General features: G+C 43.6%; 1 protein-coding gene across 3 annotated transcripts in view; it reads right to left on the minus strand.

Moving 5' to 3' along the window:
• The window catches only part of CFAP74 (cilia and flagella associated protein 74), a 2332202-nt gene that overhangs the window by 1368169 nt on the left and 936045 nt on the right, over window positions 1-27988 (minus strand). For all 3 annotated transcript variants that reach the window (XM_069610170.1, XM_069610172.1, XM_069610171.1), the window contains exon 14: window positions 4891-5064. In XM_069610170.1, coding sequence (XP_069466271.1) covers window positions 4891-5064 — 174 coding nt within the window. The remainder of the gene's footprint in view (window positions 1-4890; window positions 5065-27988) is intronic.

Raw genomic sequence — 27988 nt, forward strand, 5'->3', positions numbered from 1 at the left:
TACAAAAATAAAACATAAATACACATGCATAGTGGACTATTATAAGTAGGGGGAAAAATGCAAGTGGAGAAGTAGGTCAGAGGGTGGGTGGAAGAGGTAATATATTAGTGGTCGTTTTCCCTGATCCTAAGAATGATGTTGGACCTGAAGTGGAGGTAAGAATGATCTTCCTTTAGGGCAGGAGGAAGGGAGTTCCATTGTTGGGCGGCTTTGACCTGAAAGCTGTTGCCCCGAGTTTTTGTGCGTTTGAATCTAGGTATGGTGAATAGATTCGTGTTGGCAGATCTGGTGGGGTGGGAGGAGGGATGTCTCATGAATCTTGCTGTAAGGTATTGCGGTGCGGCATTGTGGAGACATTTGTGAGTCAGCAAGGATACTTTTAAATTGATTTTGTCTATTGTGGTGAGCCAATGAAGTTAGAGATGTGGGCTTTTTTGGGTATGCTCACCGCTGCTCGGAGGGCGTTACTTTGTAGGATTTGGATTTTGTTGGTGATGTATTTGTTGCAGCCTAAGTACATGGTGTTGCAGTAGTCCAGTTTAGATAAAATTAAGGCTCTTGCTAGGGTCATGTAGCTGTTGGAAGATAGGAAGGGCTTACCTGCTCTGATTAACTTGCAGGCATAGGCCGTGGTAGATGCCATAGAGTTTACCTGTTTGTTGAAGGTGAGGGTGGCGTCTAGGTAGAAGCCAAGGATTTCGGCTTCCTTGGCTAGTTTAATAGTATTCCCATCTATTACAAAGCTAGAATAACTGTGGCCAAGTTTGTTAACATTAGTTGTGGTGCCGAGGATTAGGATCTCTGTCTTGTCATCATTCAGGCGTAGACCGTGAGAGGCCATCCATACCTGGATGATGAGATACACCCTATCCACCAAGGCCAAATCCTTGTTGTAGTCTCCAGTCAACGGAATGAGGATCTGGGTATCATCGGCATAATTTGTGTTGGTGATACCCAGACCGTCGAGAACATCAAAAAGGGGCTTTGTGAATATGTTGTATAAGGTCGGAGAGACACAGGATCCCTGTGGCACTCCAGAGGTGATGGGGATAGGATCAGCAGAGGCTGATTGTGAAAAAACCTGCATGTTCCTATTGTTCAAGAATGACTGTATCCAGCCAATAGCCTTGTGCGACAAATGGGCAGCTGAGTCCAGGTGGTTACAGAGGATTTTATGATCTACTAGATCGAACGCTGCAGAGAGGTCGAGTAAGAGTAGTAAAGCTGCTTTGCCATTATCTCTGAGGGAGTCAATTTGTGCCTTTAGGTCAATCAGTGCAGTTTCTGTCCCATGTTGGGGTCTGAAACCAGAATGACAGACTCCTAAAAGGTGGTTAGATTGAAGGTATTATTGTATTTGCAGGTAGGCTACCTTGTCAAGAATTGTGAGCAGGAAGGGAACTGTGGTAATAGGTCTATAATTGGTAGGTATAGAGGGGTCCAGTGTTTGTTTTTTGAGTAGTGGGAGGACCCAGGACTCTTTGAGATACTTAGGGATGATGCCTGTGGCAAAGGAGGCGTTAACAAGCTTGGAAATGAATGGTGAGAGGTCTCTGGCTGCGTACTTTATAATTTGAGCTGGGCAGGGATCACCTTGCCAGTTAGATGGTTTGAGGGCGAGTATGACTTTTTCAACCTCAAAGGTGGTTACTTTAATGAAATTAAAGCAGGAAGCAGGTTGTTTGGATGTGGGAGATGAGGTAGGTTTTTGGTTCATGGGGGGGGTTGTTTGGATGTGGGAGATAGGGTAGGTTTTTGGTCCGTAGGGGGGGGCAGGGGAGGAGCGTCTCTTTTTTGTTGGCAATCTTAACTTGGAGGGCTGATACTTTATTGGATAAAGCGTTTTTGATGCTAGTGTACCATATGTTATCCTTGACACAGGTTTTGGGGGCCTGGATAGGTGTTTCCAGTTCTTTGAGGATGGTGAACAATTCCTTGGTACTGGATTTTGCCTGAGAAATTATTTGGTCGAAGGTATTTTGATTGGCAAGAATTATTTCTTTCTTATAGCTGGAGGTTACTTTGCTAAGGTTATTTTTATTAGTATCTGTGGGGTCTTGTCTCCAAATGTGTTCACTTTTCAGTTTTTCGAGTCTGAGGGATTTTAAGTGGGGGGAAAACCAGGCGTTCAGGTGTTTTTTGGGTTTACTCTTTCTAAGTTTAAGTGGTGCTATAGAGTCAAGGGCTATGGTCATTATCTTGTTGTATTCATCTATAAAGGTGAAAGGATCAGTGGTGTCGGGCAGAGAGTTCAGAGTGGGCAAGATAAGGGGGGTGAGTTTTTCAGACGTGATATTTCTCTTTTTCCTGGTAGGAATGGCTAGGGCTGGGATATTATTTGGTGTCTTTCAGCTTGTGGTACCTAATTTCTTTCTGCCATATCCTAAAGAGATCTAGATGCGACCATCCCCTGATGACTTTCAGGCTTGTCATGGACCACTAGCAGTCCTGATTCGCTCTTTCCTTTCTGGATTGCCCTGCACATTTGCCAGCTGGGCTCCCCTTGTCCTTTCAGACCTATGATCACACCTAGAAGCCATGGCCCACCAATTCCTTTCAGGCTTACAACACACATCTAGCAGTCCTGATTCACACATCTGACAGCTGTTGTTTCCTTCCAGATTCTTTCAGAGTTGTCCAACACATCTCTTTGCCCTGGTTCCCTGGTTCAGGCTTATCCAAAACATCTACAGCAGCCATAGCCCCCGTATTCCTATGAGACATATCTTGCAAATCTAGTAGCCATGGTACCATTGTCCCTTTTAGGGTTATCCTGAACACACCTGCTAGCCTTGGATTCTGGGCTTCTTTCAGCATATTCCTATATACAGATTCTTGGCTCCTTGTTCCTACCATATGCATTTTCATTCTGTTTTGTTTCTAGCAACTGTGACAACGTCCAATGCCTAACCATGGATGAGTATGGTAGGGTCGCCCAGGGAGGCATGGGGCACTACAAATCAATTAATGCTGTGCTCCAAGGGCATCATAGGGAGGATCCCCTGCCTTACCCCCGCCCCACTTGCCAGCTACAGGGGGTAGATGATCACCACATGGAAGCACCATGGTCTACTGTCTATTGAACGGGTACGAGCACGAGTCCCATAAACAACCAATATGTTCTCTCCCAAGGAATAAGCATGCCAGAAAATTATAACAGTCCCTCCTCCCACATATGTTTAATTCATAAGTAAAGAAAACCGCAAGCAAGAGTGAGCTCCAGCTCGCTTCATCTCCCTGTAGCCCTGCTTCTGGGGAAGGCATCCCATGTACCAAGCGGCTGTAAAAAAAAAAGCGGCACACTGCAAAGTGGCTGAGTGTGAGCAAGCCACTCAGTGTCCGCAGTCCCAGAGTGTTTGAATAGAAGATGATGGCTTCCAGTCCCAATCCTTTAAAAAAGCAAGTCTGAGACTTGAAAGTTAATGGAGCAGAGCAAAGCTTGGGAAAGTAAAGGGACTGTCCAACTCAGCCACTCCAAATGTCCCGATATCATTTCCACACATGTGAAACCATTACCCTTGTTATCTGCCCTTTTCCTGAAGCAACAAGAGTATACAAGAGGAAACTGAATTCAGAATGTTATGAGTGCTTGGACACAGAGCAGAAGAAAGTTTGGAGCGGGCTGCAGGATTACAGAGGAGCAGAGAAATATGGGACTTGTAGTAGGACAGATACAAAAGAAATAAGGAAAGAGTAGGATGATAGTTAGCATGAGGAGAAGGAGAACATCAGAAGGAGAGAGGAGGGTGATGAGAGTTGTCAGAGAAAGGTGGAGGAGAACATCATGAGGGAGAGAGAAAGGAGGAGGCAGATCTTGCTGGGGGCAAGTCAGGCCCTGACAGGTGGGTGGCCACTAGGAGAGCCATAGATGTGAGCCCTGACATGGGGAAGTCTATAATGGGTGTAGGAACAATCATGTTGCATAGTAACAAGGTGAAAGAACAATCATGTTGCACAGCAACGAGGAGGTGCAGACCAGAGCAGGAGGAGGTAGGAGTAGAGGAAGGTCCACATGTGTGAGGTATCACAGAGGCCAGATAAGGTAGCGTGGTGGATCAGAGAGGCAGTACCCTGAAAAATGTGGAGGTGGTGAAAGACAGGATGAAACCAGTGGTAGTTCAGAGGTGGCCTTCTACATGCCTAGGTCTCTAAGACTGAGGGAGCCCAGCACAGACCAAGCCTCTTTAAAGGCAATCCAATGAGCGAACATCACTTAAGACCTGGGATATCAGGAGATATCCCCATCAAATACTAGATACATAAAACACTAAGAAAAAAAGGAGGAAGGACAAGGGGGACTTTTTTCCTTACTTGTCAAGGACAACGAGTGTCAGGAAGATGCCCTGAGAACTATGAGAGACTTTTTCCTTGGAGTTATATTTGTCATTGGCAAACACACATACAATTCTCCTGCTTGCCTTTTCAGAAGTTGCAAGTTTCATGAGGAAGCAGAGTCTGCGCTTGGGAACGAAAAGAAGGACTTTTGCTTTGACCTTTCTTTCTGTAACCTTCAAAATCCAAGCCCTAATACGCAAGGCCACAATGACACTATTCCAGGAGGGGAGGTGGACAAAGTTTAAATTAACCTTCGCGAATAAATGGTCAGGGAAAAAATGAGCTTAGTTCTCTATAGGTTCTGATATAGAAGATATCCTTTTAAGAACATTTAAAATAAAAGGACGCTTAAGGGAGATTGTCTCTGTGACTTGTCTTTGATCCATGAACACATCACCCAAAGCAGCCCTTAGGAGTGCAGAACACTTTATAAATACCATAAGCATCAACCATGTTTGTCTTCTGGCCCTTTTAGACAAAAACAATATTTGTAGTCTCTAGTATCTGGAGACAACTCCAGCCACGCAGCGAAGAATGTAACCTTTGTACACAAACCTTGAAATTAATGATGTCAGGTTTACTGTAGAATGGGCATCCCTTGAATTCATGTCCCGATGCAACTTGCTTCCGGACAATCCCACTTCGGAGTTTCTCCAAAGTTTCAGCCAACATGTCTTTCTCTGCTTTACTCCCACCTAGTGGTTTGGCATCAGATTCATCCTTTATCACCTGTTAAAATACAACAATTAATTAATGGAAAAAAAGAAAAAAGAGGTAAACATTAACATCCAGGTGAAGGTTGGAGAGACCTTCACAGCCATCTGCACTCAAGTTACAGTGACACTGCCAAAGGTTAGTTTACAAAAACACGAGACAATAGTATAATGTATAAGCCATTCATCTAAACATGTGAATTGCTTGGAGTTATTTCTATTATTTGTCAATACAAATAAATACTAGTTACTTTGATTAAATGTATCGAAAATGTAATTAATTATTTAATCAAAGTATCTAAAATAAATCAAACCATTATTAGAATGTTTGTTCCTTTATTGCAAGCTAAACGATACAACATTAGAAATCAGCCTCCAAACTTTGCATATAGACAGCAGTGTAAAATGTATGGAAGAGGAGCAGGTAAAGCGTTCCAAGAAATTACACTGCTAAAAGGTATCACTGTATTTGGTTTAATTCTCACTTAAAAACATACTTGGTCATTACCAAAAGACCCCTCCCCCCAGCAAAGATGTTGCACCCAGATTCATAGTTTCTAGAATAATTGCACAACATCAAGATGGACTCTGAAAAATTACTTTTTAATAACATGTCTGCAAATATTAATACTCAGGACAATTAACAACTGCCGCTGAGACCTCCAGGCAGTTCACTGCACACAATCTCTGAATGTTTGGTATAAAGGAAGACCCCTTGGTTTGTATTTTAGCTCAATGTATTAAGTTCTTTCCTACAAGTTTGGGGAGCAGCGGAGGGTCAATTATGATAGAGGAAAGAAAGCACTTTTGCACATCTATTGTTGCAGGAAAACAACGTTTCCTTTTCCAGCAATGGATCGTCTATTGATTTAAAAGCTCTTCAGTAAGATTTAAACAGACCCACAACATAGATGAGGGGAAACTTAGAACAAATGAATCTGCAGACATTTTTAAGTGACACATGACTCACCTGTGCACCCGTCCTAACGTTTGAGTCCAAAAAGTAATGGCTACTGAAAGTGGGTATTGATTTTCATGTGCAAATCTCAGCTAATATTACATTCCTCAGACGAGCACCATAACTGATTTATGTTTGGTCAAAGGAATTCTAGGCAAGCATGTGCCTTGAGGTTGCCAAGTCCTATGCACAAAAAACAGCCTTATACGCCTGGGTACATGGCGAGCCTCTTGCTCCATGCCCTGCTGGTTACTAACAGATGTCACTGTAAAGTAATTAGTCCTGCCAATTAGTATTTGAGGGCTCCCTTAATGTCCAGCATAAGCAAATAGAAAACATGGAAAAGAAAGTCACAAACTGGTTGACTTGAAAATCCAGAATCACCTTAGGTATGAACATGAGTCCTAAATGCCACCTTGTCTCTATGAAAAATTATAAGTCTTTTCAGACAACAAATCCCAAACTTCCTAAAATCACTTGGTTGATAAAACTTTGAACAGGCTGAATACCTATGTTTCTGCATCCGATCTTGCCAGGCCTTATGAGGTGATTTTGCTTAATGCAATGCATGTAGTGGCTACAGTACAAGCCCTGTCTGTCAGGCCTTAAGTTTGGCTTTCAGCTGAGATTCAAGAATGAATCGTAGCTAAGTGTAAATCATTTGTGACCCTGACTAAAACCATCTCGGCCAATCTTGCGGCCAAGTCTTTTAAATCTGCCATTACTCTAGCTAAATGGACATATGATCAGAGGATCAAAAATGCCAGCTCTGATACCAAAGAGCTCTTTGACATTTTTAGTGAGCTTGAAGACCCCCTGCCCAGTTACTCCATTTGTCATCAAAGACAAAGGATGGTGCTCATTCATCGAGGGTGTAATTGTGGACAAAATTAAGAAAATCCAGGATGCTACTAGAGCAAAACTACAGTGTGTGAGGGGTCGCAACCAAATATTGCTTCTTTGAGCTCTGAGATTACCGTCTCTCTTTTCGAGTTTAGGATGGTTACGGAATCTGAGGTTTTAGCCATCTTGCAATAGCTTAATTCTACTTATTTTATGGGAGAGGCTTGCCCTGCTATGATTGTTAAGGACTGCGTCGCACAACTTATTCCTTTGATTGTAAAATTCATAAATACCTCCTTTAGGCAAAGCTCTGTTCCATCATGCATTAAGCAAGAATGGATATCACCCTTACTTAAAAAACCAAAACTTGACCCGAAAATCCCTTTGAATTATAGACCTGTTACCAACACTCAGTTCCTGTTGAAAAAATTCTGCATAGGGTGGCCTATATTGAAATATGGGATTTTCTGTCTAGGAAAAAGATCTTGGGCCAACAACAGTCTGGTTTTCGTAGCGCTCATAGTACAGAATAGGTTCTGCTGGATTTGAAGGAGAACATGCTTCAGGTTTTTGAGAGAGGTGGCGCTGCACTTCTTATGCTCCTTGATCTGTCAGTGGAGTTTGACCTAGTTGACCATTCGCTGCTGGTATCTAGGCTGTTAGTTTCTGCCTGTTTTTCACCTACGGCGGCCGGCTGGGTTGAGTTGTTTCTGTCAGACCGCTCAGATAGGGTGTTCTCGGGTGACTATGGCTGTTGATTTCCTGGTGACTTGCAGGGTCACTCAATGATTCTGTCTGTCATCCACATTATTTAATATTTTCACCCAGCCACTGATTTGCTTGACGCTAGTGAGGTGCTTGGTACCAATTATGCAGATGATATTCAGTGTCTCATACCTTTGACTGGTGACTACATCAGAGACGCTGAAGCTATCAATTCGTTGTTTTCTCTCATCCAGAACTGGATGGCTGAAAGGGGTTTAACCCTCAAGGACACCAAAACGGAGCTGATCATCAGGGGAATGGCAGCCCAACATAAAAAGCTTAGCCAGAGTTTCAAATTTTTTAATTGGCTGGTTGTCGGATTGCTACACTTCCTAGGATTAAAACACTGGGTGTAATCCTGGATCAGGAGCTTAATATGAAGGAGCATGTGAGCAGCCTTGTCTCATCGTCTTCATATTATCTTAAACTACGAGACCGTTTTTGAGCCATCATAATCGGGCCACTATCGCTAGTGCTATAGTGGGAGCCAAACTAGATTATTGCTCAAGTCTCCTGTATGGCAGTGTTAAAGGGGAAATTGCCCAACTACAGACAGTGCAGAATACTGCAGTGCAGCTGTTGAGGGCCTTCACAGGAGGGATCACACTTCTGAGGCCAGGAAAGCCTTGCACTGGTTTCCGGTAGCCTCTAGAATTACTGTTTCAGTACTCTCTATTGCATATGGGTGTTTATATGGCACAAGTCCAGCGTATCTGTCTGACAGATTTTGCTGGCAACCCGCTGTGAGGGCACTTAGATCTAACAACTATTCTCTTCTGTCTGTGTCCAGAGTTAGAGACTGACTCTAGTTTCTCAGTGGTCTTTTCCTTATGATGTGCCAAAACGTTGGAATGCGTTCCACCCGATCTGAGAGCATGTTGTTCTTTTGATTGCTTTAAGCGTGGTCTAAAAACTATTTTGTTTTGCTAACTTTCCCTAGCCTCGTTCGCTTTTCTATCTGCATCACTGAATGTGTATATCTTTTTCTGTTTTAGCACTCCCATGTCTGTGGGCCCATCCTTAGCGCTATATACATTTTTTTAAATGGCTTCTAAGCCAAATAGCTCAAATAACATATGTGCATGAGCTAAAAACAAAAATCCCATTAGTTATACACATTAGAATACCAATTATTCTGATATATGCTTTGTTTCCTTTACAGATTCTTTATTTTTAAAACACCTGCGCCACAAGACTGGGAACAAGATATCCTTTTTTACACACTCAAGAGGCAAGAGATGGGGGAGCAAATGGGGTAGCTGACCTCACGCATATTCTCAGACACTGCGCTGGTGTTGCATGACAATGGACGGAATGGGCTACCTGCCCGATTGGTATGAATGTGCCAAGCGTCCTGGTCCAAACAGTTCCTTGGATACTTCCCTCCCCACAGTTGCACTAGAAACATTCAAATGCAAATGACTGGGAGTGAGTGGGTGACAAAGAATCTGAAGAGGAAACAGTGTATTCCTCAAAACAAACATTATTCTTAGGTACATAACATTTTCCTCTAATGGATACTGTTTGTTCTGCAGAGTCTTTATCTTTGAAAGGTTTCCCCGACAATTCCCTAGTAAATTGGATGGAGGAGCCTTACAAGCAAAACCTGCTAACCAAAGATATGCTGAATCACATATCACCCAGTCAAAGCTCTCTCTAGCATCTGAAACCAGACAATAGTACTTAGAAAATGGATGGTGAGATGAATAAGTAGATACTCTAAAGATTGCCTTAACTGGAACGTCTCACAAAAAAGCAGCTGCAGCTGCTCTGCCCCTAGAGAGATCTGCTGAATTCCCCATAGGAGTAATCTTGTGCTTTGTTTCACAACAGTCTATAATATACAAAAGTATACATCGGAAAACGGTCTGTTTAGAAACAGCGGCTTACAATGCACAATAGAAATATGTACGTCCACCCTGTGCTCATCTGATTTGGAAATAACTGTTTTAGGATACAACAAATTAGCATTCTTCTATCAGTGAGGCGGATGAAAAAGCTGTCAATTAGATCAGCTGATACATATTAATTTCGGAATCCGCAGAAGAAAAAATGCTTAACTTGAAGTATCACTAGAGAGAACTGTATAACGTTTCTCAGGAGAAAATGTCTACAACTCACTGACCCGATCTAAAGGCCTCTTAAAATGCTGCTTTTAGAGTCAGTAACTTGAAATCACAACAGTGCCTAGGTTCAAAAGTAAGTGACACCTACTGCACCACTATCAAGTTCAATCCCTTTGTGCAGGCATATACAAGACAGAATATTTTTGTTAACTTAGTCTTTGAGAAACTGAGGCATAACTAGGATTTCAATCACAGAACCCTGCTCTTACTGCCTCAAATATTTACAAAGCCTTCAGTTAACCTCTCACTGTTGATGCCTGTAAGGCCACCTTAATCAGGCAGAGTGCAAAATCTACCACCCTTGTCACTGGAGCCAGAAAAGGATACATATGATTACCACCACTATGCTACCAAATGGTCACCTTAACACACACTTAACTTGTATTGTTAGTACTCAATTGTCTAAGAATCTGATGTATATTTCTGAAAACGGTTGTGTTATCCAATGTAGACCATAGACTTTCCATATAACCTGCTCTCCCGCCTTTACTTCTTTCTCTCCTGTCTCGCCTTCCTCCAACTACCCCTTGACTCCAGAGTGCTATTAAGCATGCTATCGACGAAGGAAGACTTAAACATCACCAATAAATAATAGTCCTGGGAAATTTAAACAATTAGGAAGACATGGTGCAATTGTGAGATGAATGAATCTGGGTGACAAATGTTTCCCTCTTCTGGATTAGAAGGTCAAGAAATGTCAGTAGCCTACAGTTCAGCCTAAGACACACATACTGTAAGTTCATAAACCAAATTCTCCTTGGCAAACTGAGTCACAATAATTATAGTCCCCAGATATTGCCTCAGCGCCAACTGAAAAAAAACACAGGTAGGAACGCATTGTCACGGATGGCACAATAATTACTTCAAGCCTCAGACAGTTCAAGGAGTTTTGGTGGGCGCTTGGGCTGTCCCTCTCTCTCTCTCGTCCTATTTCGCACCTTTGCCCTATTCCAGGCACCCCAGAATCCCGAATAGTAGATACGAATGATTGACCCTTAGTGTCTAAGTCAGCCTTGTAATAGATATGTAGACTTAAAGGCAGATTACCTTCTCCAACTAAAATCCCTTGGGGGATTTCTAACTGTCCCTATGCTATCCATTTGTCAATGCTCTAGCAGGATAGGGATATTGTGCCTTACAGACACCCAGGTGGATTCTATCATGCCCACTTTATCCTCTCCCTCTCCTTGTCCTTTCTTGTATTCTCTTCCAACTCCACCCACCTCACCTATCCGCTCCATCTTTTCTGCTGCCCCCCTGATCTCTCTCACTCCTTCTAAGCATCGCCTCCATCATTTGATGTTACTATCTTCTCTACAATCTGATTACTTCCAGACTACCTGGTCTTGTCGCAGCATACATTCTATTTGAAGGTCCACAATATTGTGAAAACATCTCCAGGAGCATCAGTCCTAGGAGCCGCTCAGCATCTCCAGCAGCATCAGAACAAAGGGGCATGAGTCTCGCACTGACAATGATGCAGAACCTTTGTTGTGGGACTTGCTGTTGGCTACTGGGATCGTTTTTCTTGAGGCTCTTCCTCCAATGCCATTGCATTGCACTGGGATGAGAGCAACCTCTATATTTGGGGGTCTAGTACCATTCGATCTCAACATGCAGGTTACTCATTCTGGCCAGAAGAATTAGCATCATGATTGTACATCATAATTTAGGATAAGATTGTGCCACACGGTCAAGAAACACTACATATAGCCTGTATAGATTTCCAAAATTGTGTTATTTTGTTTTTCACCTTCTATTGTTTCATTTTAGAGGTGAGGTGTACCTCTATTGAACTGTGATAAGCTATAGTGCCACACTCACGGCTGCTGATATGGGTAGAGGATTTAATGCTAGATTTTCTAATGCTAGATTAATGAATCCGGTGAGCCTTGTGGGTATTTGAATACACCAATTTGTAGAAATTCCTAAAACATGTGACTTTGGAAATCGCATACATAATTTTAGCAGGGCCTGTTATACTGGACTGGCGTTTCTGTTCTGATGCCATTTCTCTAGTGCCAGTCCTCAGTGGCAGCTTGTTGGCTTGTTGTCCATTTGTGGGGTTCTAATAGAAAGTGACCCACAGGACAAACAGGCAGCTGGAGTATTCGCTAATAACATCTCCATGGAGAACTCTTCTGGTACTAGTTCTGCTAGTAAGACCAATAATACAGTTGATTTCACACCACCAAAAAATGCTTTTCAAAATATTTTAAGAAAAGAAGTGCCCCAATGATGGAACCATACAACCCTCAACAAGTACATCAAGGTGAGTCATAGCCCCAGAGGTCTCTAGCTAGCTCCTTGCTCAACCTAGGATAATGGGGTTCGAGGACTCATTAGAGAGAGAGGAATTTAATTGATCACTAACTCCTTCAACAGAATGCTGCATCTGCTGGTCAAATATGATAAAATAGACAAGAAGTCATTCTCCAAACAATGCAGGTTATCACTGCAGAGATCTGTCAAGCCTTGCCAGCGTAAGATGGTGAAGTGTTTCTCTTTTTTTTTTTTTTTTTTTTACAGAAAAATGGTACGAAACAACTGCATTGTAAACACAAAAACAAAGCCAGGAAGGAGCATACATTCCTATAGTATTTAGGAGACTACCAATCCAGGAGAATTTGCCCACAAGTATGACAATGTAACAACTTAACTTAATATGGAAAGATGCACCAGTACCAGTGGAGAGTACCCCGCCTATGTCAGATGCTCAATCTTTCAGTGGGAATGAAGCAGAAGTCTGCCCAATCCAGTCTACTCCTCTGCATTTTCTGCACAAAATCAAATGTTTAGATCGAGACAAATGACAGATGTTGGCCAAAACCTAACCCCCATGAACAGGATGAAAACTGAAAGAGAGGGGGGGGGGGAAGAAGATGAAAAGGGGCAGGAGTAACATGAGGTGATATGCAGACAAGACCCAACCATTAGTAAAAGATTGTTCAAAGGATCCAAACTCTGTTGTTGTGAAGCACACGAATAAGAATGTGGGAACAGATGGCACTCCGCAGTTGATTTTCAACCTTTCTTTGTGAACTTTATATAATTTGGAAGCATACATTCTTAAATTTGGACTTTCATATTCTACGATTTAAAAGTTTGATTTTGAACAGACTTCAATAGATCTGTTTCAATTTATTAAAAAAGGAAACTAAAAGAACACTTTTGTTCAGCATCAAGCAGACTATTTGGGAATGAGATAACATTGCTTTAACTGATTCAGCAGATTGCGAAGAGTGTTTCAATCATTGGGTTTCCCAGAATGTGTTTGTTATGATGGGTAGAGAACAATCTGTCCTTTATCACAGAATTTCAGGAACAAAACCTTGTTTTAGACCAATTATTGGTAGCTTTTCACACATTGGTGCCTTTTGTATCTCTACAGAAACAGAGTCAAAACACTATATGGGATTTATAAAAGAGGTTTAAGGTGCTCTTGCCATCAGGACTTCCATCATTCATCACAATGCATTTGACTTTCTCTGGAATCCTCATCCTAAAATTCCTTCTCTGTACATGCTTCCTAAAGTACAAAAGCCAGGAATTCCTGCTTCGTGCAGACCTGTTATCTCTTCCAGAGGCAGTCTTTATGAATGTGCCTCAGCATGCGTTGGCTTTTTTATGCAACTATATGTCATTACATTGTGGTCTTACATCTGTGACACCAAGCACATTGTACAATTCATCATCATAAGTTTATGTCGACTATGTCATAAAACAAGTACATTTAAATGTATAATGGACATCTGAACTTCACGATTGTAAACAGACAATACATGATATTCAATCAATTAAAAGCCAATCCATGGGCTAATATCAGAAAATGCCAAGCATTGAATACAATAGTAACCTTTCAGTAATTAGCACATGGATATTACAGTAATCTCAGTTCTCATTAGATCACTGCAGGTCAACTCTACATCACAGAATAAGCACCTAGCAAAACATATGTCAAAAATATTAATATCCTTATAGTAATTTCGTTAAAACTCCAACCATCCCAAAGTTTATGTAAACATTCAAATGGGCATTATTGCAGTGCCATTCAGTTCAGGAAGAGGGGATGATTGGCACCATAAGTGCCACTTCATTGTATACCCTAATTTACCATAATGAAAGCATATGTGCTGTGAGATGCTGCCTCTGTCAACAGTCCTTATTCTATGATCATGTGGGATTCATTATTCAAATCACCCAGTTTATTTACAGAAATAACATCTTTCTGTATAAGGAATAGATTTTTCATCAATTTAAAGGGATGACATGAATCTTTAAACCGCCCCATAAAAAGGCAATTTCACAAGCATTGCACCTTATCTACAATGGGTCTCAAGATGGCAGAACTACATTGTTGATGTTCTCTTGGTGTAGTAAGGGTATGAAATGACTTGTATGACATTTTTGAAGCTACTAATACAAACTCATTCAACATACAGTTTATCATGGAGTATAGGCTTCAGTGGTTAACTTCTATACGCTTGTAGTGCCCATCCACGATCCACTGTTCGAGGAGTACCCATCAGAGAATTCCTATGCTGTAGGTATAATTGCAGTTTGGTGAAGTCCTACAAATGTGAGGGGAATTAAATGAAATCCTTGTTCAATCTCAAGGGTATCCCAGAGAATATGCTGAGTCAGTGCACAGTCGAGATCGTACAACTACGCAATAAAAGTAACTTTCCGATTAGCAAGGGGCTTCTTCCACTGGCCACACCAATTAAGACAATGATTGTATTTGCGTTATTATCAGGCACTCCAGTGATCATCAGAAAATACTTAAGAGCTTATAGAAAAAGTGGCACCAAGATGGCGATCTTAAATATCCAGCTAACCCCATTTTGACATTTAAGAGGCTGCCTAATCTGCATGAATGATTATGTTCTAGTTATCAAGCACCTTTAACAACACGTCATGCTTGGTTTTCTTCACTGTGTAAGGATTTTATTTAGATGTGGGTGGTGCAAAGTCTGTGATTTTGCACCCCATACCAGAAGAGAATTTAGACACGTGGTCTCTGACCAAGTTTATTATATTACAGAGCATATCACTTACATTTCCATATAGGTTGTGATCATGCCCATGTGATCAGAATAAGTAGGATGGAAATTCATGCGGAACATGCGTTTTGTGAAAAAACACAACAAAAAGGAAATTAAGAAAATGCAGGCGAACGCTGCCCTGCAGTCAAAAAAATAGATCTGCTGAAAGAAATGGACTGAATTTAGCACCAGGAGATCCTTTAACAGTATTTACATTTTGTAAAATAAAATCTGTTAACTCTTAAAAAAAAAAAAAGATTAAGTAGGATGGGCAACAAGACTGTAGATGACCCACATTTTAGAGCTTGTTATGGCCATCATCAATAGAAATGCAGCTTATCCAGGAGCAATACACGCTGAAGAATGTCACAGGGGTTTGCTAGCAGGAATTACAATTCCTGCTATAGAAAGATCAATCTTATCAATTGAGGCAATCTGGAAGTAATGCATAGAATGACAGGAAACAGGTGAATCAAAGAGCCACACAGCAAAGGTTCAGTTAGCCTTAATATAGGCTGAGAACTGCACCGTTTCCTGGGTACAGGAGAAGTGGCTGTTTGCGCTTTCTCACATGTTCTGAATTGAGATTCTGATCTATTGTAATATGAGTTGTGGTGCAGCTCTTTCATTGATCTTCTGCTCTTTACAGTTTATTTTTGAAAATGTGTTCTCCAAGATTTAAGATATTTTTTGTTTTTATTTTGTTTTTCTATCTATTTTGGCTGATGTTTTCTTTATTATTTATATTTAGGTGTATTTTGCCCACATAGGGTCTGTTATGCCCATTAATTTGTTCTGTATCCTTCCGGCCTTGTGGCTTCCTGTAGTTGTAATCTGTGACTTGTCCTTTGACTGTAGATATTACTAAGCCATTTCAGTGTAGCATTACATGCATTTGAGTCTTTAAATCTGAGTCATTTGTGGTATACTGTTCCTTTAACTTATTGATGTAGCATGTGACCAATGAGGATATTGGGCACACTATGGCAAACACATTTTCCTAAAGATTAAAACAACTTCTGCAATATTCAGTGTGTACAATGTTTTACTAATCAACAATGAGTAACAAAAGACAAAAGACAATTTAAAATTAAACCACTTCCATTATATGTGTTACAAACATAAGTATTTCTTTTCAGCAATTAGAAAATTATTTGCATAGAAGAACAAGTTACCTACCAACTGTAACATTCTTTCGACTGGATGTTCCTCCCACATATTCCTCATCTTGTGATATTCGTTTTTGCCAGCTTCGCTGCTTCGGAATAAAAAATTCGGCAGAGGGCGCTGTGCACAAGGTCGTGGCGTTGATTGTCCGTTGACGGGCTCCATACCGTGTCAACATCACTGTTGGTATAAATAGCTTGTGCCGCGCCCGTTGGCTTCAGTTCTGTTTTTTCGAGGAAATATTCGAGGACCACCCAGGCGTGCCCCATGACTGATAGACTCTTCGTGAGAGGAAAGTGTAAGAAATGCAAACTGTACTGTGGGGTAGGCTGGGAGGGTCGATGAGGAATACGTGGGAGGAACATCCAGTCAAAAGAACGTTACAGTTGGTAAGTAACTTGTTCTTCGAATGGATTGTGTCCTTCCATGTATTCCTCATCTTGTGATAGACTCCCATAGCAGTGGTAAATTTGGAGGTGGGAGTACTACTTATTGTTCTCATGAACGGAATGAAGTACCGCCTTGGCAAATAAACCCTCAGTGGAGGAGGAGGCACCTAAGCAATAATGCTTGGTGAAGGTATGCATTGATGCCCATGTTGCAGCTGAACATATACCTGCTGCAGGGACTCCCCTCTTCAAAGCCGCAGAAGTAGCCATTCCCCTTGTGGAATGGGCTCATAGCCCATCCGGTGGGTCTTTTCCCGCTAATCTGTAGCACTCAATTATAGCCAGAATAATCCAGCGGGATATAGTTTGTTTTGTCACCGCTAATCCCAATTTATGACCAGTATAACCCACAAAGAGTTGGTCATCTTGGCGTAATTTTGACATTCTTGAAATGTAAAAACTGAGGGCCCTTTTGGGGTCCAGTCTATGCAGCCTCTCCTCTTCTTTGCCCAAATGAGGAGGAGGATAAAATGTTGGTAATATGATTTTCTGCGACAAATGGAAGTCAGAAACTACTTCCGGTAAGAAAGATGGTTTAACCTTAAGAACTACCTTGTCCTTGTAAAACGTGGTATATGGGGGTTTACATCAGAGAGCCTGTAGTTCACTAACCCTGCGGGATGATGTTAATGCTACAAGAAGGACAGTTTTTAGTGTTAGAAGCCTCAATGGACAGGAGTGCAGAGGCTCAAAGGTATACAAGTTAGAAACTTAAGTACTAGATTTAAATCCCAAATTGGAACATGAAACGGTACTGGTGGGTATAGATTAGTAAGCCGTTTCAGGAACTGAATGATAAATGGAATTTTGAAGTAGGAAACCTCTTTCGAGGAGCGCTTGAAAATGGACAGCGCAGCAAGATATCCTTTAATTGTTCCGATCTGGAGCCCCAGATTGGCTAGATGCAATAGGAAAGAGAGCACCATTGGGGTGCCACATTGAAAAGTGTCCGCATCCTTATCTTTGCACCAGTTACTGAATTTGTTCTAACGACACTGGTACAAGAATTTTGTTGCTGGCCTTCAGGCCGAAAGCAAAATTTCCATTACGTCATCTGGAAGATCCCAATCCTTGTATCTCAACCTCTCAGAAACCATGCGTGAAGGTTGAGTGTCTTGACCTCTGGAGGGAGAACACGACCTTCCTCTTGCGAGAGAAGATCCTCTCTTTGCAGAAGATATATTGGAGGGCAGATGGACATGTCCAGAAGGTCCTGGTACCACGTCCTCCTGGCCCAATCCGGGGAAATTAGGATCATGGTTTTCTTGAACTTTCTCAACCGCCTGATTACTTGAGGAATCACGGGGACTAGGGGAAACGGGTACAGTAGAGGAAACTTTCAGTGCACCACGAACGCGTCTCCTAGAGCTCCTCCCAGAGGAAATTCCCTTGAGCAATACTGTTTGCACTTCCGGTTTACCGTGGTCGCGAACAGATCCACTTGAGGGGTTCCCCAAAGGGCGAAGATCTCCAGAAGGACTTCCTGAGCTAACTCACACTCGTGGGAGACTGTGCTCTGCCTGATCAGAGCGTCTGCCGCCGTGTTCTGCTCTCCGGCTAGGTGAACTGCCGATAAGAGAGATTCCTTCTCGTATTGCCCAGAACCAGAGCTGCATTGCCTCTCTGCACAGTGGTAGTGATCCTACGCCTCCTCTTTTGTTGAGGTAGTACATGGCCACTGTGTTATCCATCATTATCCGGACATTCTCTCCCTCTACAGAGCGCAGGAAGGCCTTCAGCACTAGTCTGATTGCCCTCAGCTCCAACAGGTTGATGTGTAGTTTGGATTCCGATAGAGACCAATGACCACTGATTATCAGATCATTGGTATGGGCTCCTCACCCCGTGAGTGAGGCGTCCGTTACTACTGTTCTCTCCGGCCATGGTTGCCAAAAAGATTCTCCTTTGAGGATGTTGTTGTTGCAAGCCCACCATAGTAGATCCTGAGCAACTGTGCTCGGGACTTGCAGAAGATCCGACATACTCCCCGAGAACTGGGACCACTGAGTCCTGAGGGCCCATTAAAGGGATCTCATTCTCAATCTGGCCTCTGGCACCAGAAAAATGCAGGATGCGATAAGCCTGAGCACCCTCAGAAAATCGAAGGCCGGCAGATACTGGGCTTTCTGGAATGTTGTTGCCATCTGCAGAATGTGTAGAGCTCTTACCTCGGGAGGCGAGGCTTTGCCTGAGGAAGTGTCCAAGACTGCTCCGATAAATTGGAGTTTTTGGAATGGTATCATGTGGGACTTCTTGAAATTGAGGGAGAAGCCCAGATTGTGAAGGAACTGACAGGTGATCGACAGATGTTTTTGAGCTTGTTCAGGAGAACATGCTCTGATCAACCAATAGTCCAGGTATGGGTAGACGTGAATCCCCCATCTCCTGAGACTCGCTGCCAACACCGCCATCAGCTTGGTGAAAACCCTCGAGCGGAGGTCAGCCCGAATGGCAGAACTCGAAACTGATAGTGAGAACTGTTAGGAAAGATTTCATATTCGAATGTAATTTTCCCTTCATGTGTCAACCCCCAAACCTTTGGCTGCTGTTCTTCACCCTGATCTAACCTTTGCCAGAGAAGCGCAGCCCTCAGCCGCACTCCTCTGGGCTTTCGGTCACTTCTTATGGGGAAACTGACATGCCCTTAAAACAGTCAGTACTGGGAGACTTCGTTTCCCTTAGTCCTTTCCTCATGTTGCAGCTTTTGTGCAACATGTAACAAGAGTGCAATGTAACTTACTTTACTGTACCCTTGGGTCTCTTGTCATTTCAAAGGCCCTACAAACTCTCGCTGGACTTTTTATGAACTGTGCAGATGTGTCATGGACAGGACTGGTGGCAGCTATCGTTTATCTTATGTTTTGAACCCTTTCTTGCCATATTATCCGTGCTTACCGCATTTGGCACAAATAGGTGGCCTGGCTACAAAATGGCCATGCTACGAGGTTCTTTGTCCTGTCCTTTGGCCATCTTGCTCCTTCACCCTCCCCAGGTCGAGCCAACCCGGGTCAGTCCTTATTTGGTCATGCACTTTCCCGCGAAACCCCAAAGCTTTCGCAGGCTTCTGCATGCCTTGTGTGTGCCTCCAGAATGTGGAGTGGGATGTCTGTTCCCAATACACATCCTGGGTGCCAGAGAGTCTGGAGTGTCCTGAATGCCTGGCACCACTGTGGTCCGTGATTGGTCCACGTATGGAGTGAGTGTTTGTAAGCAGATCTCTCATTGGGTCCTCTCCGTTTTAGCAAGAAGGGAACTTTGGATAAGAGGAGGCCGAGAACACCACTACCATGTCGATCTCCTGAGTTCACACGAACAAAGGATAAGGAGCCAAGTATCCTGCAACAAGAAGCCGAGTCGAGGAACCGCTGGTGACCCTCTGGAAGGTTTGGCACCCTGAGCCCGCTGTCGTCCTGCGAGGCCCCTCTGCATCTGATCGTTCTAGAAGGTCTGCGAAGGCGCTTCAACCCATTGGAATAGTGGGACCAACTATTCTCGGCACCTTCAACAAACCCTGCAAGTAAGCCTCTTCGGAAGTGTCCCTGGGCCAACCAGTGAGCTGGCCAGCTTACGCAGGATGTTTGCTCTGTCACCGCCGCGGATTTGAGGAAGCCCTCGAAACTTGCTATACTGTTTGCTATGTTTCCACGGCACCCTCACACAGAATTTCGTACACTTCGCATTCCCAGGTCTGAAGTGAGACGAGTGCGCCCGGACCGGAGTAAACGCGGTTACCGTGTTGCCCTGCTGTGGCAACAACCTGTGCAAGTTCGCCGCACTTGTGACCCGCTTGACCCTGAAGCCTGCTACCGCGGAAACTACACGGTGTCGAGACGTCGGATTGTCGCATTCGAACCTGCCAGCGAAGTGGACTGTACTGGCGAAGTCTGGGTCTGCCTGTGTCGGGGACCGGTGAGTAGTCCATACCCCAACCGGAGGCCCCTAGTGCAGGAGCCCATTTGTATGCACAAAGTGGCCCCCGGGGTCCCCTTTCCTTTACACCGCTATTGTGAAATAGCAACTCCATCCCGCACTCTCAACCAGCCTCTGCCCGCAAGTGGAGGTCCTGCTTGAATAGTGGGGACTTGTTCTTCATCAACCTTATCCACCTTCCTGAGCTGCTAGCAACCCTTGAAGAGACCCTACCTTGTCCATTGGCACAAGCACGTACATGTACTATTGAGCATAAGGCTCCTCTCTTCATAGGGCTTGGACTGCCTCTTAGTTAGGTGTATTCTTGATGTGGAACTGGATCTAAAGATTACTGGCACTGCCTGTTTTCCTCCCCATTGAGGTGGTCTACATATTTTGTGCTTCTTAATCCGTTAGACCCCCCTGGTCTTGTATATATATGGTGTTGATTGTGATGTGTTGGTTTACTTTAGTATTATTGTGATTCTTTGCTATGGTATATATTACAAAGGCCTTGTAATAAATGTGTCTATATTTTTAATATAACACCTGTTTGCAGTAATGTGTAAGTGTCCTTGCTTTGTTTGCTCATTGAGGTCTTTCAGTCACCCTCACCTCTCTTGAGACTTAGTCTTGACAGCCTGCCATAGCTACCCTGATTGGTCTGGCTTGTCCAGAGGTTACCCTGTTCCAAGAAACTAGGTTGGCCTTCTGAACCTCTGCCCCTCCAGGTCAGAGTTCAGAAATCCATCTTAACAAGAACCGCCAACTGCGAACCTCAGGTACTTTCTGTGCTTGAGATGGATTGGCACATGAAAGTAAGCATCCTGAAGGTCAAATGATACCAACCAGTCTTGGAGTTGGAGAGCCTGAAGGATCTGAGAAAGGGTTACCATCTTGAACTTGTCCTTCCTGAGGAACTTGTTCAAGTTTCTTAAGTCCAAGATGGGTCTCAATCCTCCGTCCTTCTTTGGGATGAGAAAATAAGGAGAGTACCAACCCTTGTTCCTCCCCGCACCAGGTACATGTTCTATTGCACCTTTCTCTAGCAGGGTTAAAATTTCCTGCAATAGGAGCGGGTCTGGAATTTTGGCAGAGTTGGCTCCCGGTGGATGATCCTGAGGCCTTTTTAGGAAGGGAAGGCAGTAACTGTTTCCAGTGCCCAAGCATCTAAAGTTATGCCCCGCCATTCTTTCAGATGCTGAGATATTCTTCCTCCCACTGAGGTTTTGTGTGATAAGGCCTCAGAGTGATTTGGAGGCGGCTGCAGGAGCGGCTGAGGGTAAAGATGCCGTTCGTGAGGATGGCTTTGCAGTCTTACCTCGTCCACCACGAGTGACATTTCTTTTGCCTCTTTGAAAGGCCTGTCCTCTTCCTCTTCCAAAAGAGGAGTAGTACTGAAAAGGACGGCCCCTGCAGGAGGATGAGCCTGAATAGGGTTTCTGAGGCTATCGCATGGAGGCACTATGGGATTTAGCTGCCGCTTTTGAGGTCTGTAGTCTTTCTAGGCTCTCATCAGCCTTATTACCAAACAGCCTCAAGCCATCAAAAGGCATGTTGAGAAGTCTGGCCTGCACATCTGGTGCAAAACCTGCCTTTCGCAACACGCAAATCTGCGTAGCACTGTGCTTGAAGCCATGGACCTGCTGATACTTTCAGCAGTGTCCAGTCCAGACTGGAGACATTCCCCCATTGCCTCCTTCCCGTCTTTGACAATATTCAGTAAGCCTTCCCTTTCCTCGCCTTCCGGAATATGTTCAGCCGCTGCCGAAATACAGTCCCACAGGGTATGTGTGAACCTGGCCAGGGTAAAGGTGACGCTAGTTGACTTTAAGGCCATGCTACCCGAAGTAAAAACTTTACGGGCCCAAGCATCAACCTTCTTATCCTCTCTATCCGGAGGGATGGTTGGATATGCAGTCTGTCTCGAGGTAGTCGCAGTCTGAATAACCAGACTTTCTGGAGTGGGATGTCTATTCAAATACTCAGGATCAGAAGTGGAAGTTCTATACTTCTTAGGAAAATTACTGTTTACTGCAGCAATGTTGTCAGGAGCTTCCCAGTTCCTTTCTACTGTTCTCTGAAGTGCCCTATGGAAGGGGAGAACTGGATTCTTCTGGGGGCCCCGATCTAGAATGTATGCCATGCCATCCTGATCAAAGGTGGGTGAGGCTCTACCCCAGCCCATATATTCCACCACTCTGTTCATTAAACTGCTGTACCATGAATCTGCATGTTCTGTAGGGTCAGGTCTCGCAAACTCTAGCTCAGGTGATGTATCAATGCCACTAGCAGAATGAAGAGTCTCGCACAGGTCTCTCATTTTAGATTCTGGGTCTATTAGTTCCTCTGGAACTTGTCTAGTGCCATATTGCACTCCAAAAAGAGAAACCTCCTCATCTTCAGAGCCACTTTCTTCAAAAATCGAAGACATAGACTTAAAAAAAGTCTGATTTTGGTAATGGAGTAAATTTTCTGTCTTGTTCATGAGTTTTCGTCGAAGGAATGGAAGGATCCTTCGAAGGTATCGAAGGAATCTTCGACGACACCGATGGAGTCTTCGACAAAGGCATCGAAGATGCTTTAGGCTTCAATATCGAAGCTGTCGACGCCGATGGCATCGACGATGTTGCGGATGTTTTTGACTTCTGTTTTTATGCGGTGTCGGGGAAACACTCGACTCTCGAGGATTCCTCGACGACCTGGCGTCGACTCGAGTCTTATGAATTTCACCCATCCTACTGGGTTTTACCGCAGTAGTTCCTGACTTCGCTGTGTCGTCCGATGGAGCGACCGTGGTCTGGCTCTTTTGGGGTTCCTCTGAGGGGGTCGAGGCTGCATTCTCAAAGACCTTCATCATCTTTCTTCTAAAGTCTTCCCATTTTCTTGGGGAATCCGATTTAGTTGGGCATCGTGCTAATTCGGTCGATGTATCGGATGATGAGGGAGATCTATATCCCATTTTAACTCTTTTAGAAGAGGAAAATGAAGAACGCCTCGATCTACTACGAGATCAGGATCTCTTAGAGTGTTTTTTGTGAAGCTCTGATCCTTTCGAAGAGGCCTTAGAAGCATCCCACCCCACCGCCAGTTTACCTTTCCTCTCACAAAGGGCCTTCTCCGTCATCGACTTTCAGGAGCCACAGTCGCCGGTTCGATGATCTGAATCTAGGCACTAAAGACAAATGCGGTGGGGATCGGTTATCGACATCTTCAAACCGCAGTCGATAAATTTCTTGAACCCAGTCTTGAAGACTAACAGAAAATTTCAAAGCGTGCCATTCTCGAGACCGAAGCAATCGGAAAAACGTAACTGAAGCCAACGGGCGCGGCACGAGCTATTTATACCAACAGTGACTTTGACATGGTACAGAGCCCGTCGAGGGACAATCGACGCCACAACCTCATGCACACCGCCCTCTGATGAAAAAGTTTATTCCGAAGCAGCAAAGCTAGCAAAAAAACGAATATCACAAGATGAGTAATACGTGGGAGGACACAATCCATTCGAAGTATGTTTTTATGCACACAGCCTAAACAGGTTTTTGGTTTTCACAGATTTCCAGAGTGCATATTTGGTACATACAACTGACAAAGTAACATTCATAGTAATTCATAATAGAAAAAAAGTAATAAAGACAAATATTTGTGTGGGGGAGAATACAGTGCTAAAACCAGAATGTAAGTCTCAACACGTCTCCTCCTGTTTATGACATGTTTCGGGCAATGGTGCCCTTCATCAGGTAAGTGATGTCTGTAGATGCGTAGGTTTCCTGGGGATTAAAGTAATCATGTGTAAGTGTAAAAGTGTATTTGTTAGGAAGTTATGTCATATATGTCCAGTGCTCAAGGTTAACTAACCTGAGAGTCTGAGTATAAATGGCCAATGACTCTTCACTGACTGGAGAAACTTCACTGTATCTATTAACAAAAAATTGCATGCGTTTGAGTGATTGGGCTTACAAGGTCATAATAATTAGTCAGCGTTCAAGACATAGGACCAGTCGCTAGTGGATAGTGCTGGGTCCCACTTCATGACCGCTTTGCATAACAGTGATATGTTGTCTGTCCAAGTTGTGGACACTCACCTAAGTTTGGATGCAAACTGTTGCACTGCACAGGGAGATTGCTATCAGGTAGTGAGCTTGCTTGTTCTGTGACCTTGCAGAAAAGTTTCACTGTCACACCGCTTGTCCTGTGGGACAAAAGAACCATATTTCTAAAGGTTACGGTACTTCTAAAATGCTGATTTACATAAAAGGAGTCGTGCATTGCCAATTATTAGCCGTCCTTAGATTACTTAACTATAACTGCTAAAGCCTGAATTAACTTACTGAATTTGTCCACAAAATCAGTCAGATTGTCGCTGGTCACTCTCCGCATTTGTTATCGCATCGGGTTGCTAAGCAGCCCGAGCGCATTCGCATAGATATTGTTACGCTCACCTGACTCCCACGGAGGCACTGGCCTGGTGCGCGCTGCTGTGACCTCTTCTAATGTGATGCGCAGGGTTCGGAAGACGGACTGGACCGGGCCCCCAAATCTGGCTTGTCTGGCTCGCAGAAGTATCCTTCTGTAGGCGAAAATAGGGGATTAACTGTCTGCGGGGTAATGCAATCGGCCTCCCACTTTCCCCTCTCACCCTCCTCGAAACCCTTCTGTGATTCCTCGTAGCGTCTCACCTTAGAGTCTGGAAGGACGAGCTCTCCATCCTGCTTCGGATGCAGGGGCGCGTTGGTATCCAGTTACTTCACTGGATTTTCGGATTAGTGAGAACCAAACTTGCTTGGCTTCCAGGTAAGTTTTTTGATAAGAGGTTCCCCTTGTGTCCATGCATTAATGTACTAATGCTAGTGTCTTTTTCCCCATAGGGGCCAGGGTACGGAATGCCGGGGAACAGGCACCGACCCGAGATGAGAGGTGAAATCCTTGTAGAAATCAGGTAAGTCTTTAATGAGCGTCTTTTGGTAATGTCTTTTCATTCGCTCATTAACACTGATGTCTCTTTTTCCCCTTAGGGCCCGGGGTCCGGAAATGCCAGGATGCGGCGCGGACCCGAAATGAAGAGGGAATGAATCAACAGGTAAGTCTTAACATGGAGATTTAGCTTTCCTTATTCCCTTCTCTCTCTCACCTTTTGTTCTGGTCTTTTTCTCCCTAGGCGCTGGGGCGTGACTGCGAATCCGGATGATCGCTGCTGAACATAGAGGCGCCCTCTAAAGGTGAGTGGAATGCGGCGCTGCAGCGATCGACGTGATGAGCTTTTAAATAAAAGTTTTCCTTTTCAGAATTGTCGGCGAGATGTCTCCGGGATGCGGGTTTAGCAGGTAAGGACTTTTCCTTCTTCTGTTCTCTTCTTCTCTTCCTTTGCAGGTGATCCAGGATGCTGGCAGGCGTGGCAGAAGTCAGGATGCAGGGGCAGACACGGTGAGCGTCCAGCTGCTAGATGCAGAACAACGCGAAGCACGTGTGGCTGTTCGGGTGGGGTTTAAATAGCCTTGGAAGAAGTTCCAGGTATGTATCCTTCCTCCAATTAGGTATGTATCCTTCCCCGACCACGCCCGGATGGTAAATTAGTCCCACAGGTAAAGTAGTTCCTTTCAGGCCTCAAGGAGGCCGGGATCCTGCAGCATGGTCTGCATCAGGTAAGTGCACCCAAGCACTCCCGTAATGAGCCTGGCGCCTATGGTGCCAGGACTGATGTCTTTTATGAGCCTGGCGCCATAGGCGCCAGGACACTGTCCAAAGGGCCCCTATATGGGGTTGCTGGATCCTTCCTTGGGGACTGGATGTCCGCTTTCGGGGATGCAGGGCTTGAACCGGCTCCCCGGGAGCGGGCATCATGACAGATATAAATGTATGCAAGGTGCATCGGGTTGCTAAGAAGCCATGATCACATGCATGGTTTTGTGGATTAAGTGTGTATGGTTAAAAGTTTACTACCGAGAACAGTGCAACATCTTAGAAGTTTGTTAAATTAGTGCATCAAACAAGTGTAGGCCTTTACACTAATGTCAGCACCTAATGTAGTGTGTTTTGGCAAACCTGAGAAATACATATTTGGATGATAAAAGGCAATTCATCCACATGGTTTGAATCGACTTCATTAATATCAACTGTAGTGTGGTATAAACAGACCAAGAGTAAATGAATTAGAATTACAAAATATGGATCCAATTAAACTGTCCAAAATCTCTATAAATTTGGTTCAGTCCAACTGTCGTGCAGAAATGATGATGTCATGGGTGATTGATGTGTTGCACAAAACAGCTCAGGACCTAATCTAAATTAATTCCACAAGGATACATGGAATCAAGTCGATCCAATGGATCTCCCTTTGTTGCATACATTTGTTCAAATTACCCCTTCTTCTGGGAAGGATCACATGTTGATTATGTACTTTATCTGTGCATTTGTGTGGCATGCCTGGTTGAAGTGCTGTGTTACTGGTGACCTTTCCGATCTTTGTCTGATGTTGGATTTGTGTACCACCCAGCGTGTTTTGGCTTTCCTAGTTGTCACGCCCACATAATATAATCTGCATTGACATTTGATGCCATAAATAACATTCTTGGTGTCACCTGAAGAGGTGTGATGAAGTGCAATCTTATAGCCTCTGTGAGGATGTGTTATAAAATGTCCTTGGACCACATTGTGACAATTATTGCAGTTGTTGCATGGTAAGGTGCCTTTGAAATGTTTTTGCTTTGTTCTTTTGGTGGCAAAATCTGTTTTACCTAAGTAGTCACGGAAGGATTTGCTTTTGTTCTGAGCAAACAGCGGTGGATTGGGGAACAGCTTTGCTAGGGTCGGGTCAAGAGATAAAGTTCTCCAATTTTTACGGATGATCTTCTTGATCTGGGAGCTTTGTTGTGCGTATGTGGTGGCATACACAAGATCATTTTTGTTTGAGCGTTCCTTTGGCTGAAGTGCTTCTATTTTTGTAACATTTTTTACCTTCTCTGCACATTCACGTACTAAGTTGAGGATGTAACCTCTTTTGTTGAATTCCTCTGCAAGTATTTTGTTTTTCTTTGAATAATCTTCCTCACCGGAGATAATGCGCTTGTATCTCAAGAATTTCCTCAGTGGGATACTTTCAATCGTTCTTTTGGGATGAAAACTTGTTTCATAAAGGAGACTATTCCTGTCAGTGTGCTTGGTGAATATTGCTGTTTGCAAATTCCCTTATTTGATGTAAACTAATACATTGAGAAATTCAATCGATGACATGTTGAATTTAGAGGTGCACTTGATTCTAGGAGCTAATGAGTTCATGAATGAGAAGAATTCAGATGGTTCCTCCATCGTGCCATCCCAAATCCGAAATATATGTCATTGATATATCTTAGGAAGCACTTAAGGTGCATCTTCTATTTTTCGTTGTGCAATACTTGTGTTTTCTCCAAGTAAGCCATGTACATATTGGCATAATTGAGGGCCATGCTGCGCCCATCGAAGTCCTGAGATCTGTGCAAAATATTTGTCTTCAAACATGAAGAAGTTGTTACTGAGAACAATGCTAAGCCACTTTAGAGTCAATAGTTGATCAGCTTTGGGAACTTTATCCGTGGTTATTAAGAGCCATTCCATTGCTTCTAATATGGCACTGTGCGTGATGTTCGTATAGAGGCTTGAGACGTCCATGGTAAATAGAATTTTTGTGTTTTCTTCAAAC

Source organism: Ambystoma mexicanum, chromosome 8 (genome assembly GCF_040938575.1).
Source record: "Ambystoma mexicanum isolate Mex_15411 chromosome 8, UKY_AmexF1_1, whole genome shotgun sequence".
Classification (NCBI taxonomy): Eukaryota; Metazoa; Chordata; class Amphibia; order Caudata; family Ambystomatidae; genus Ambystoma; species Ambystoma mexicanum.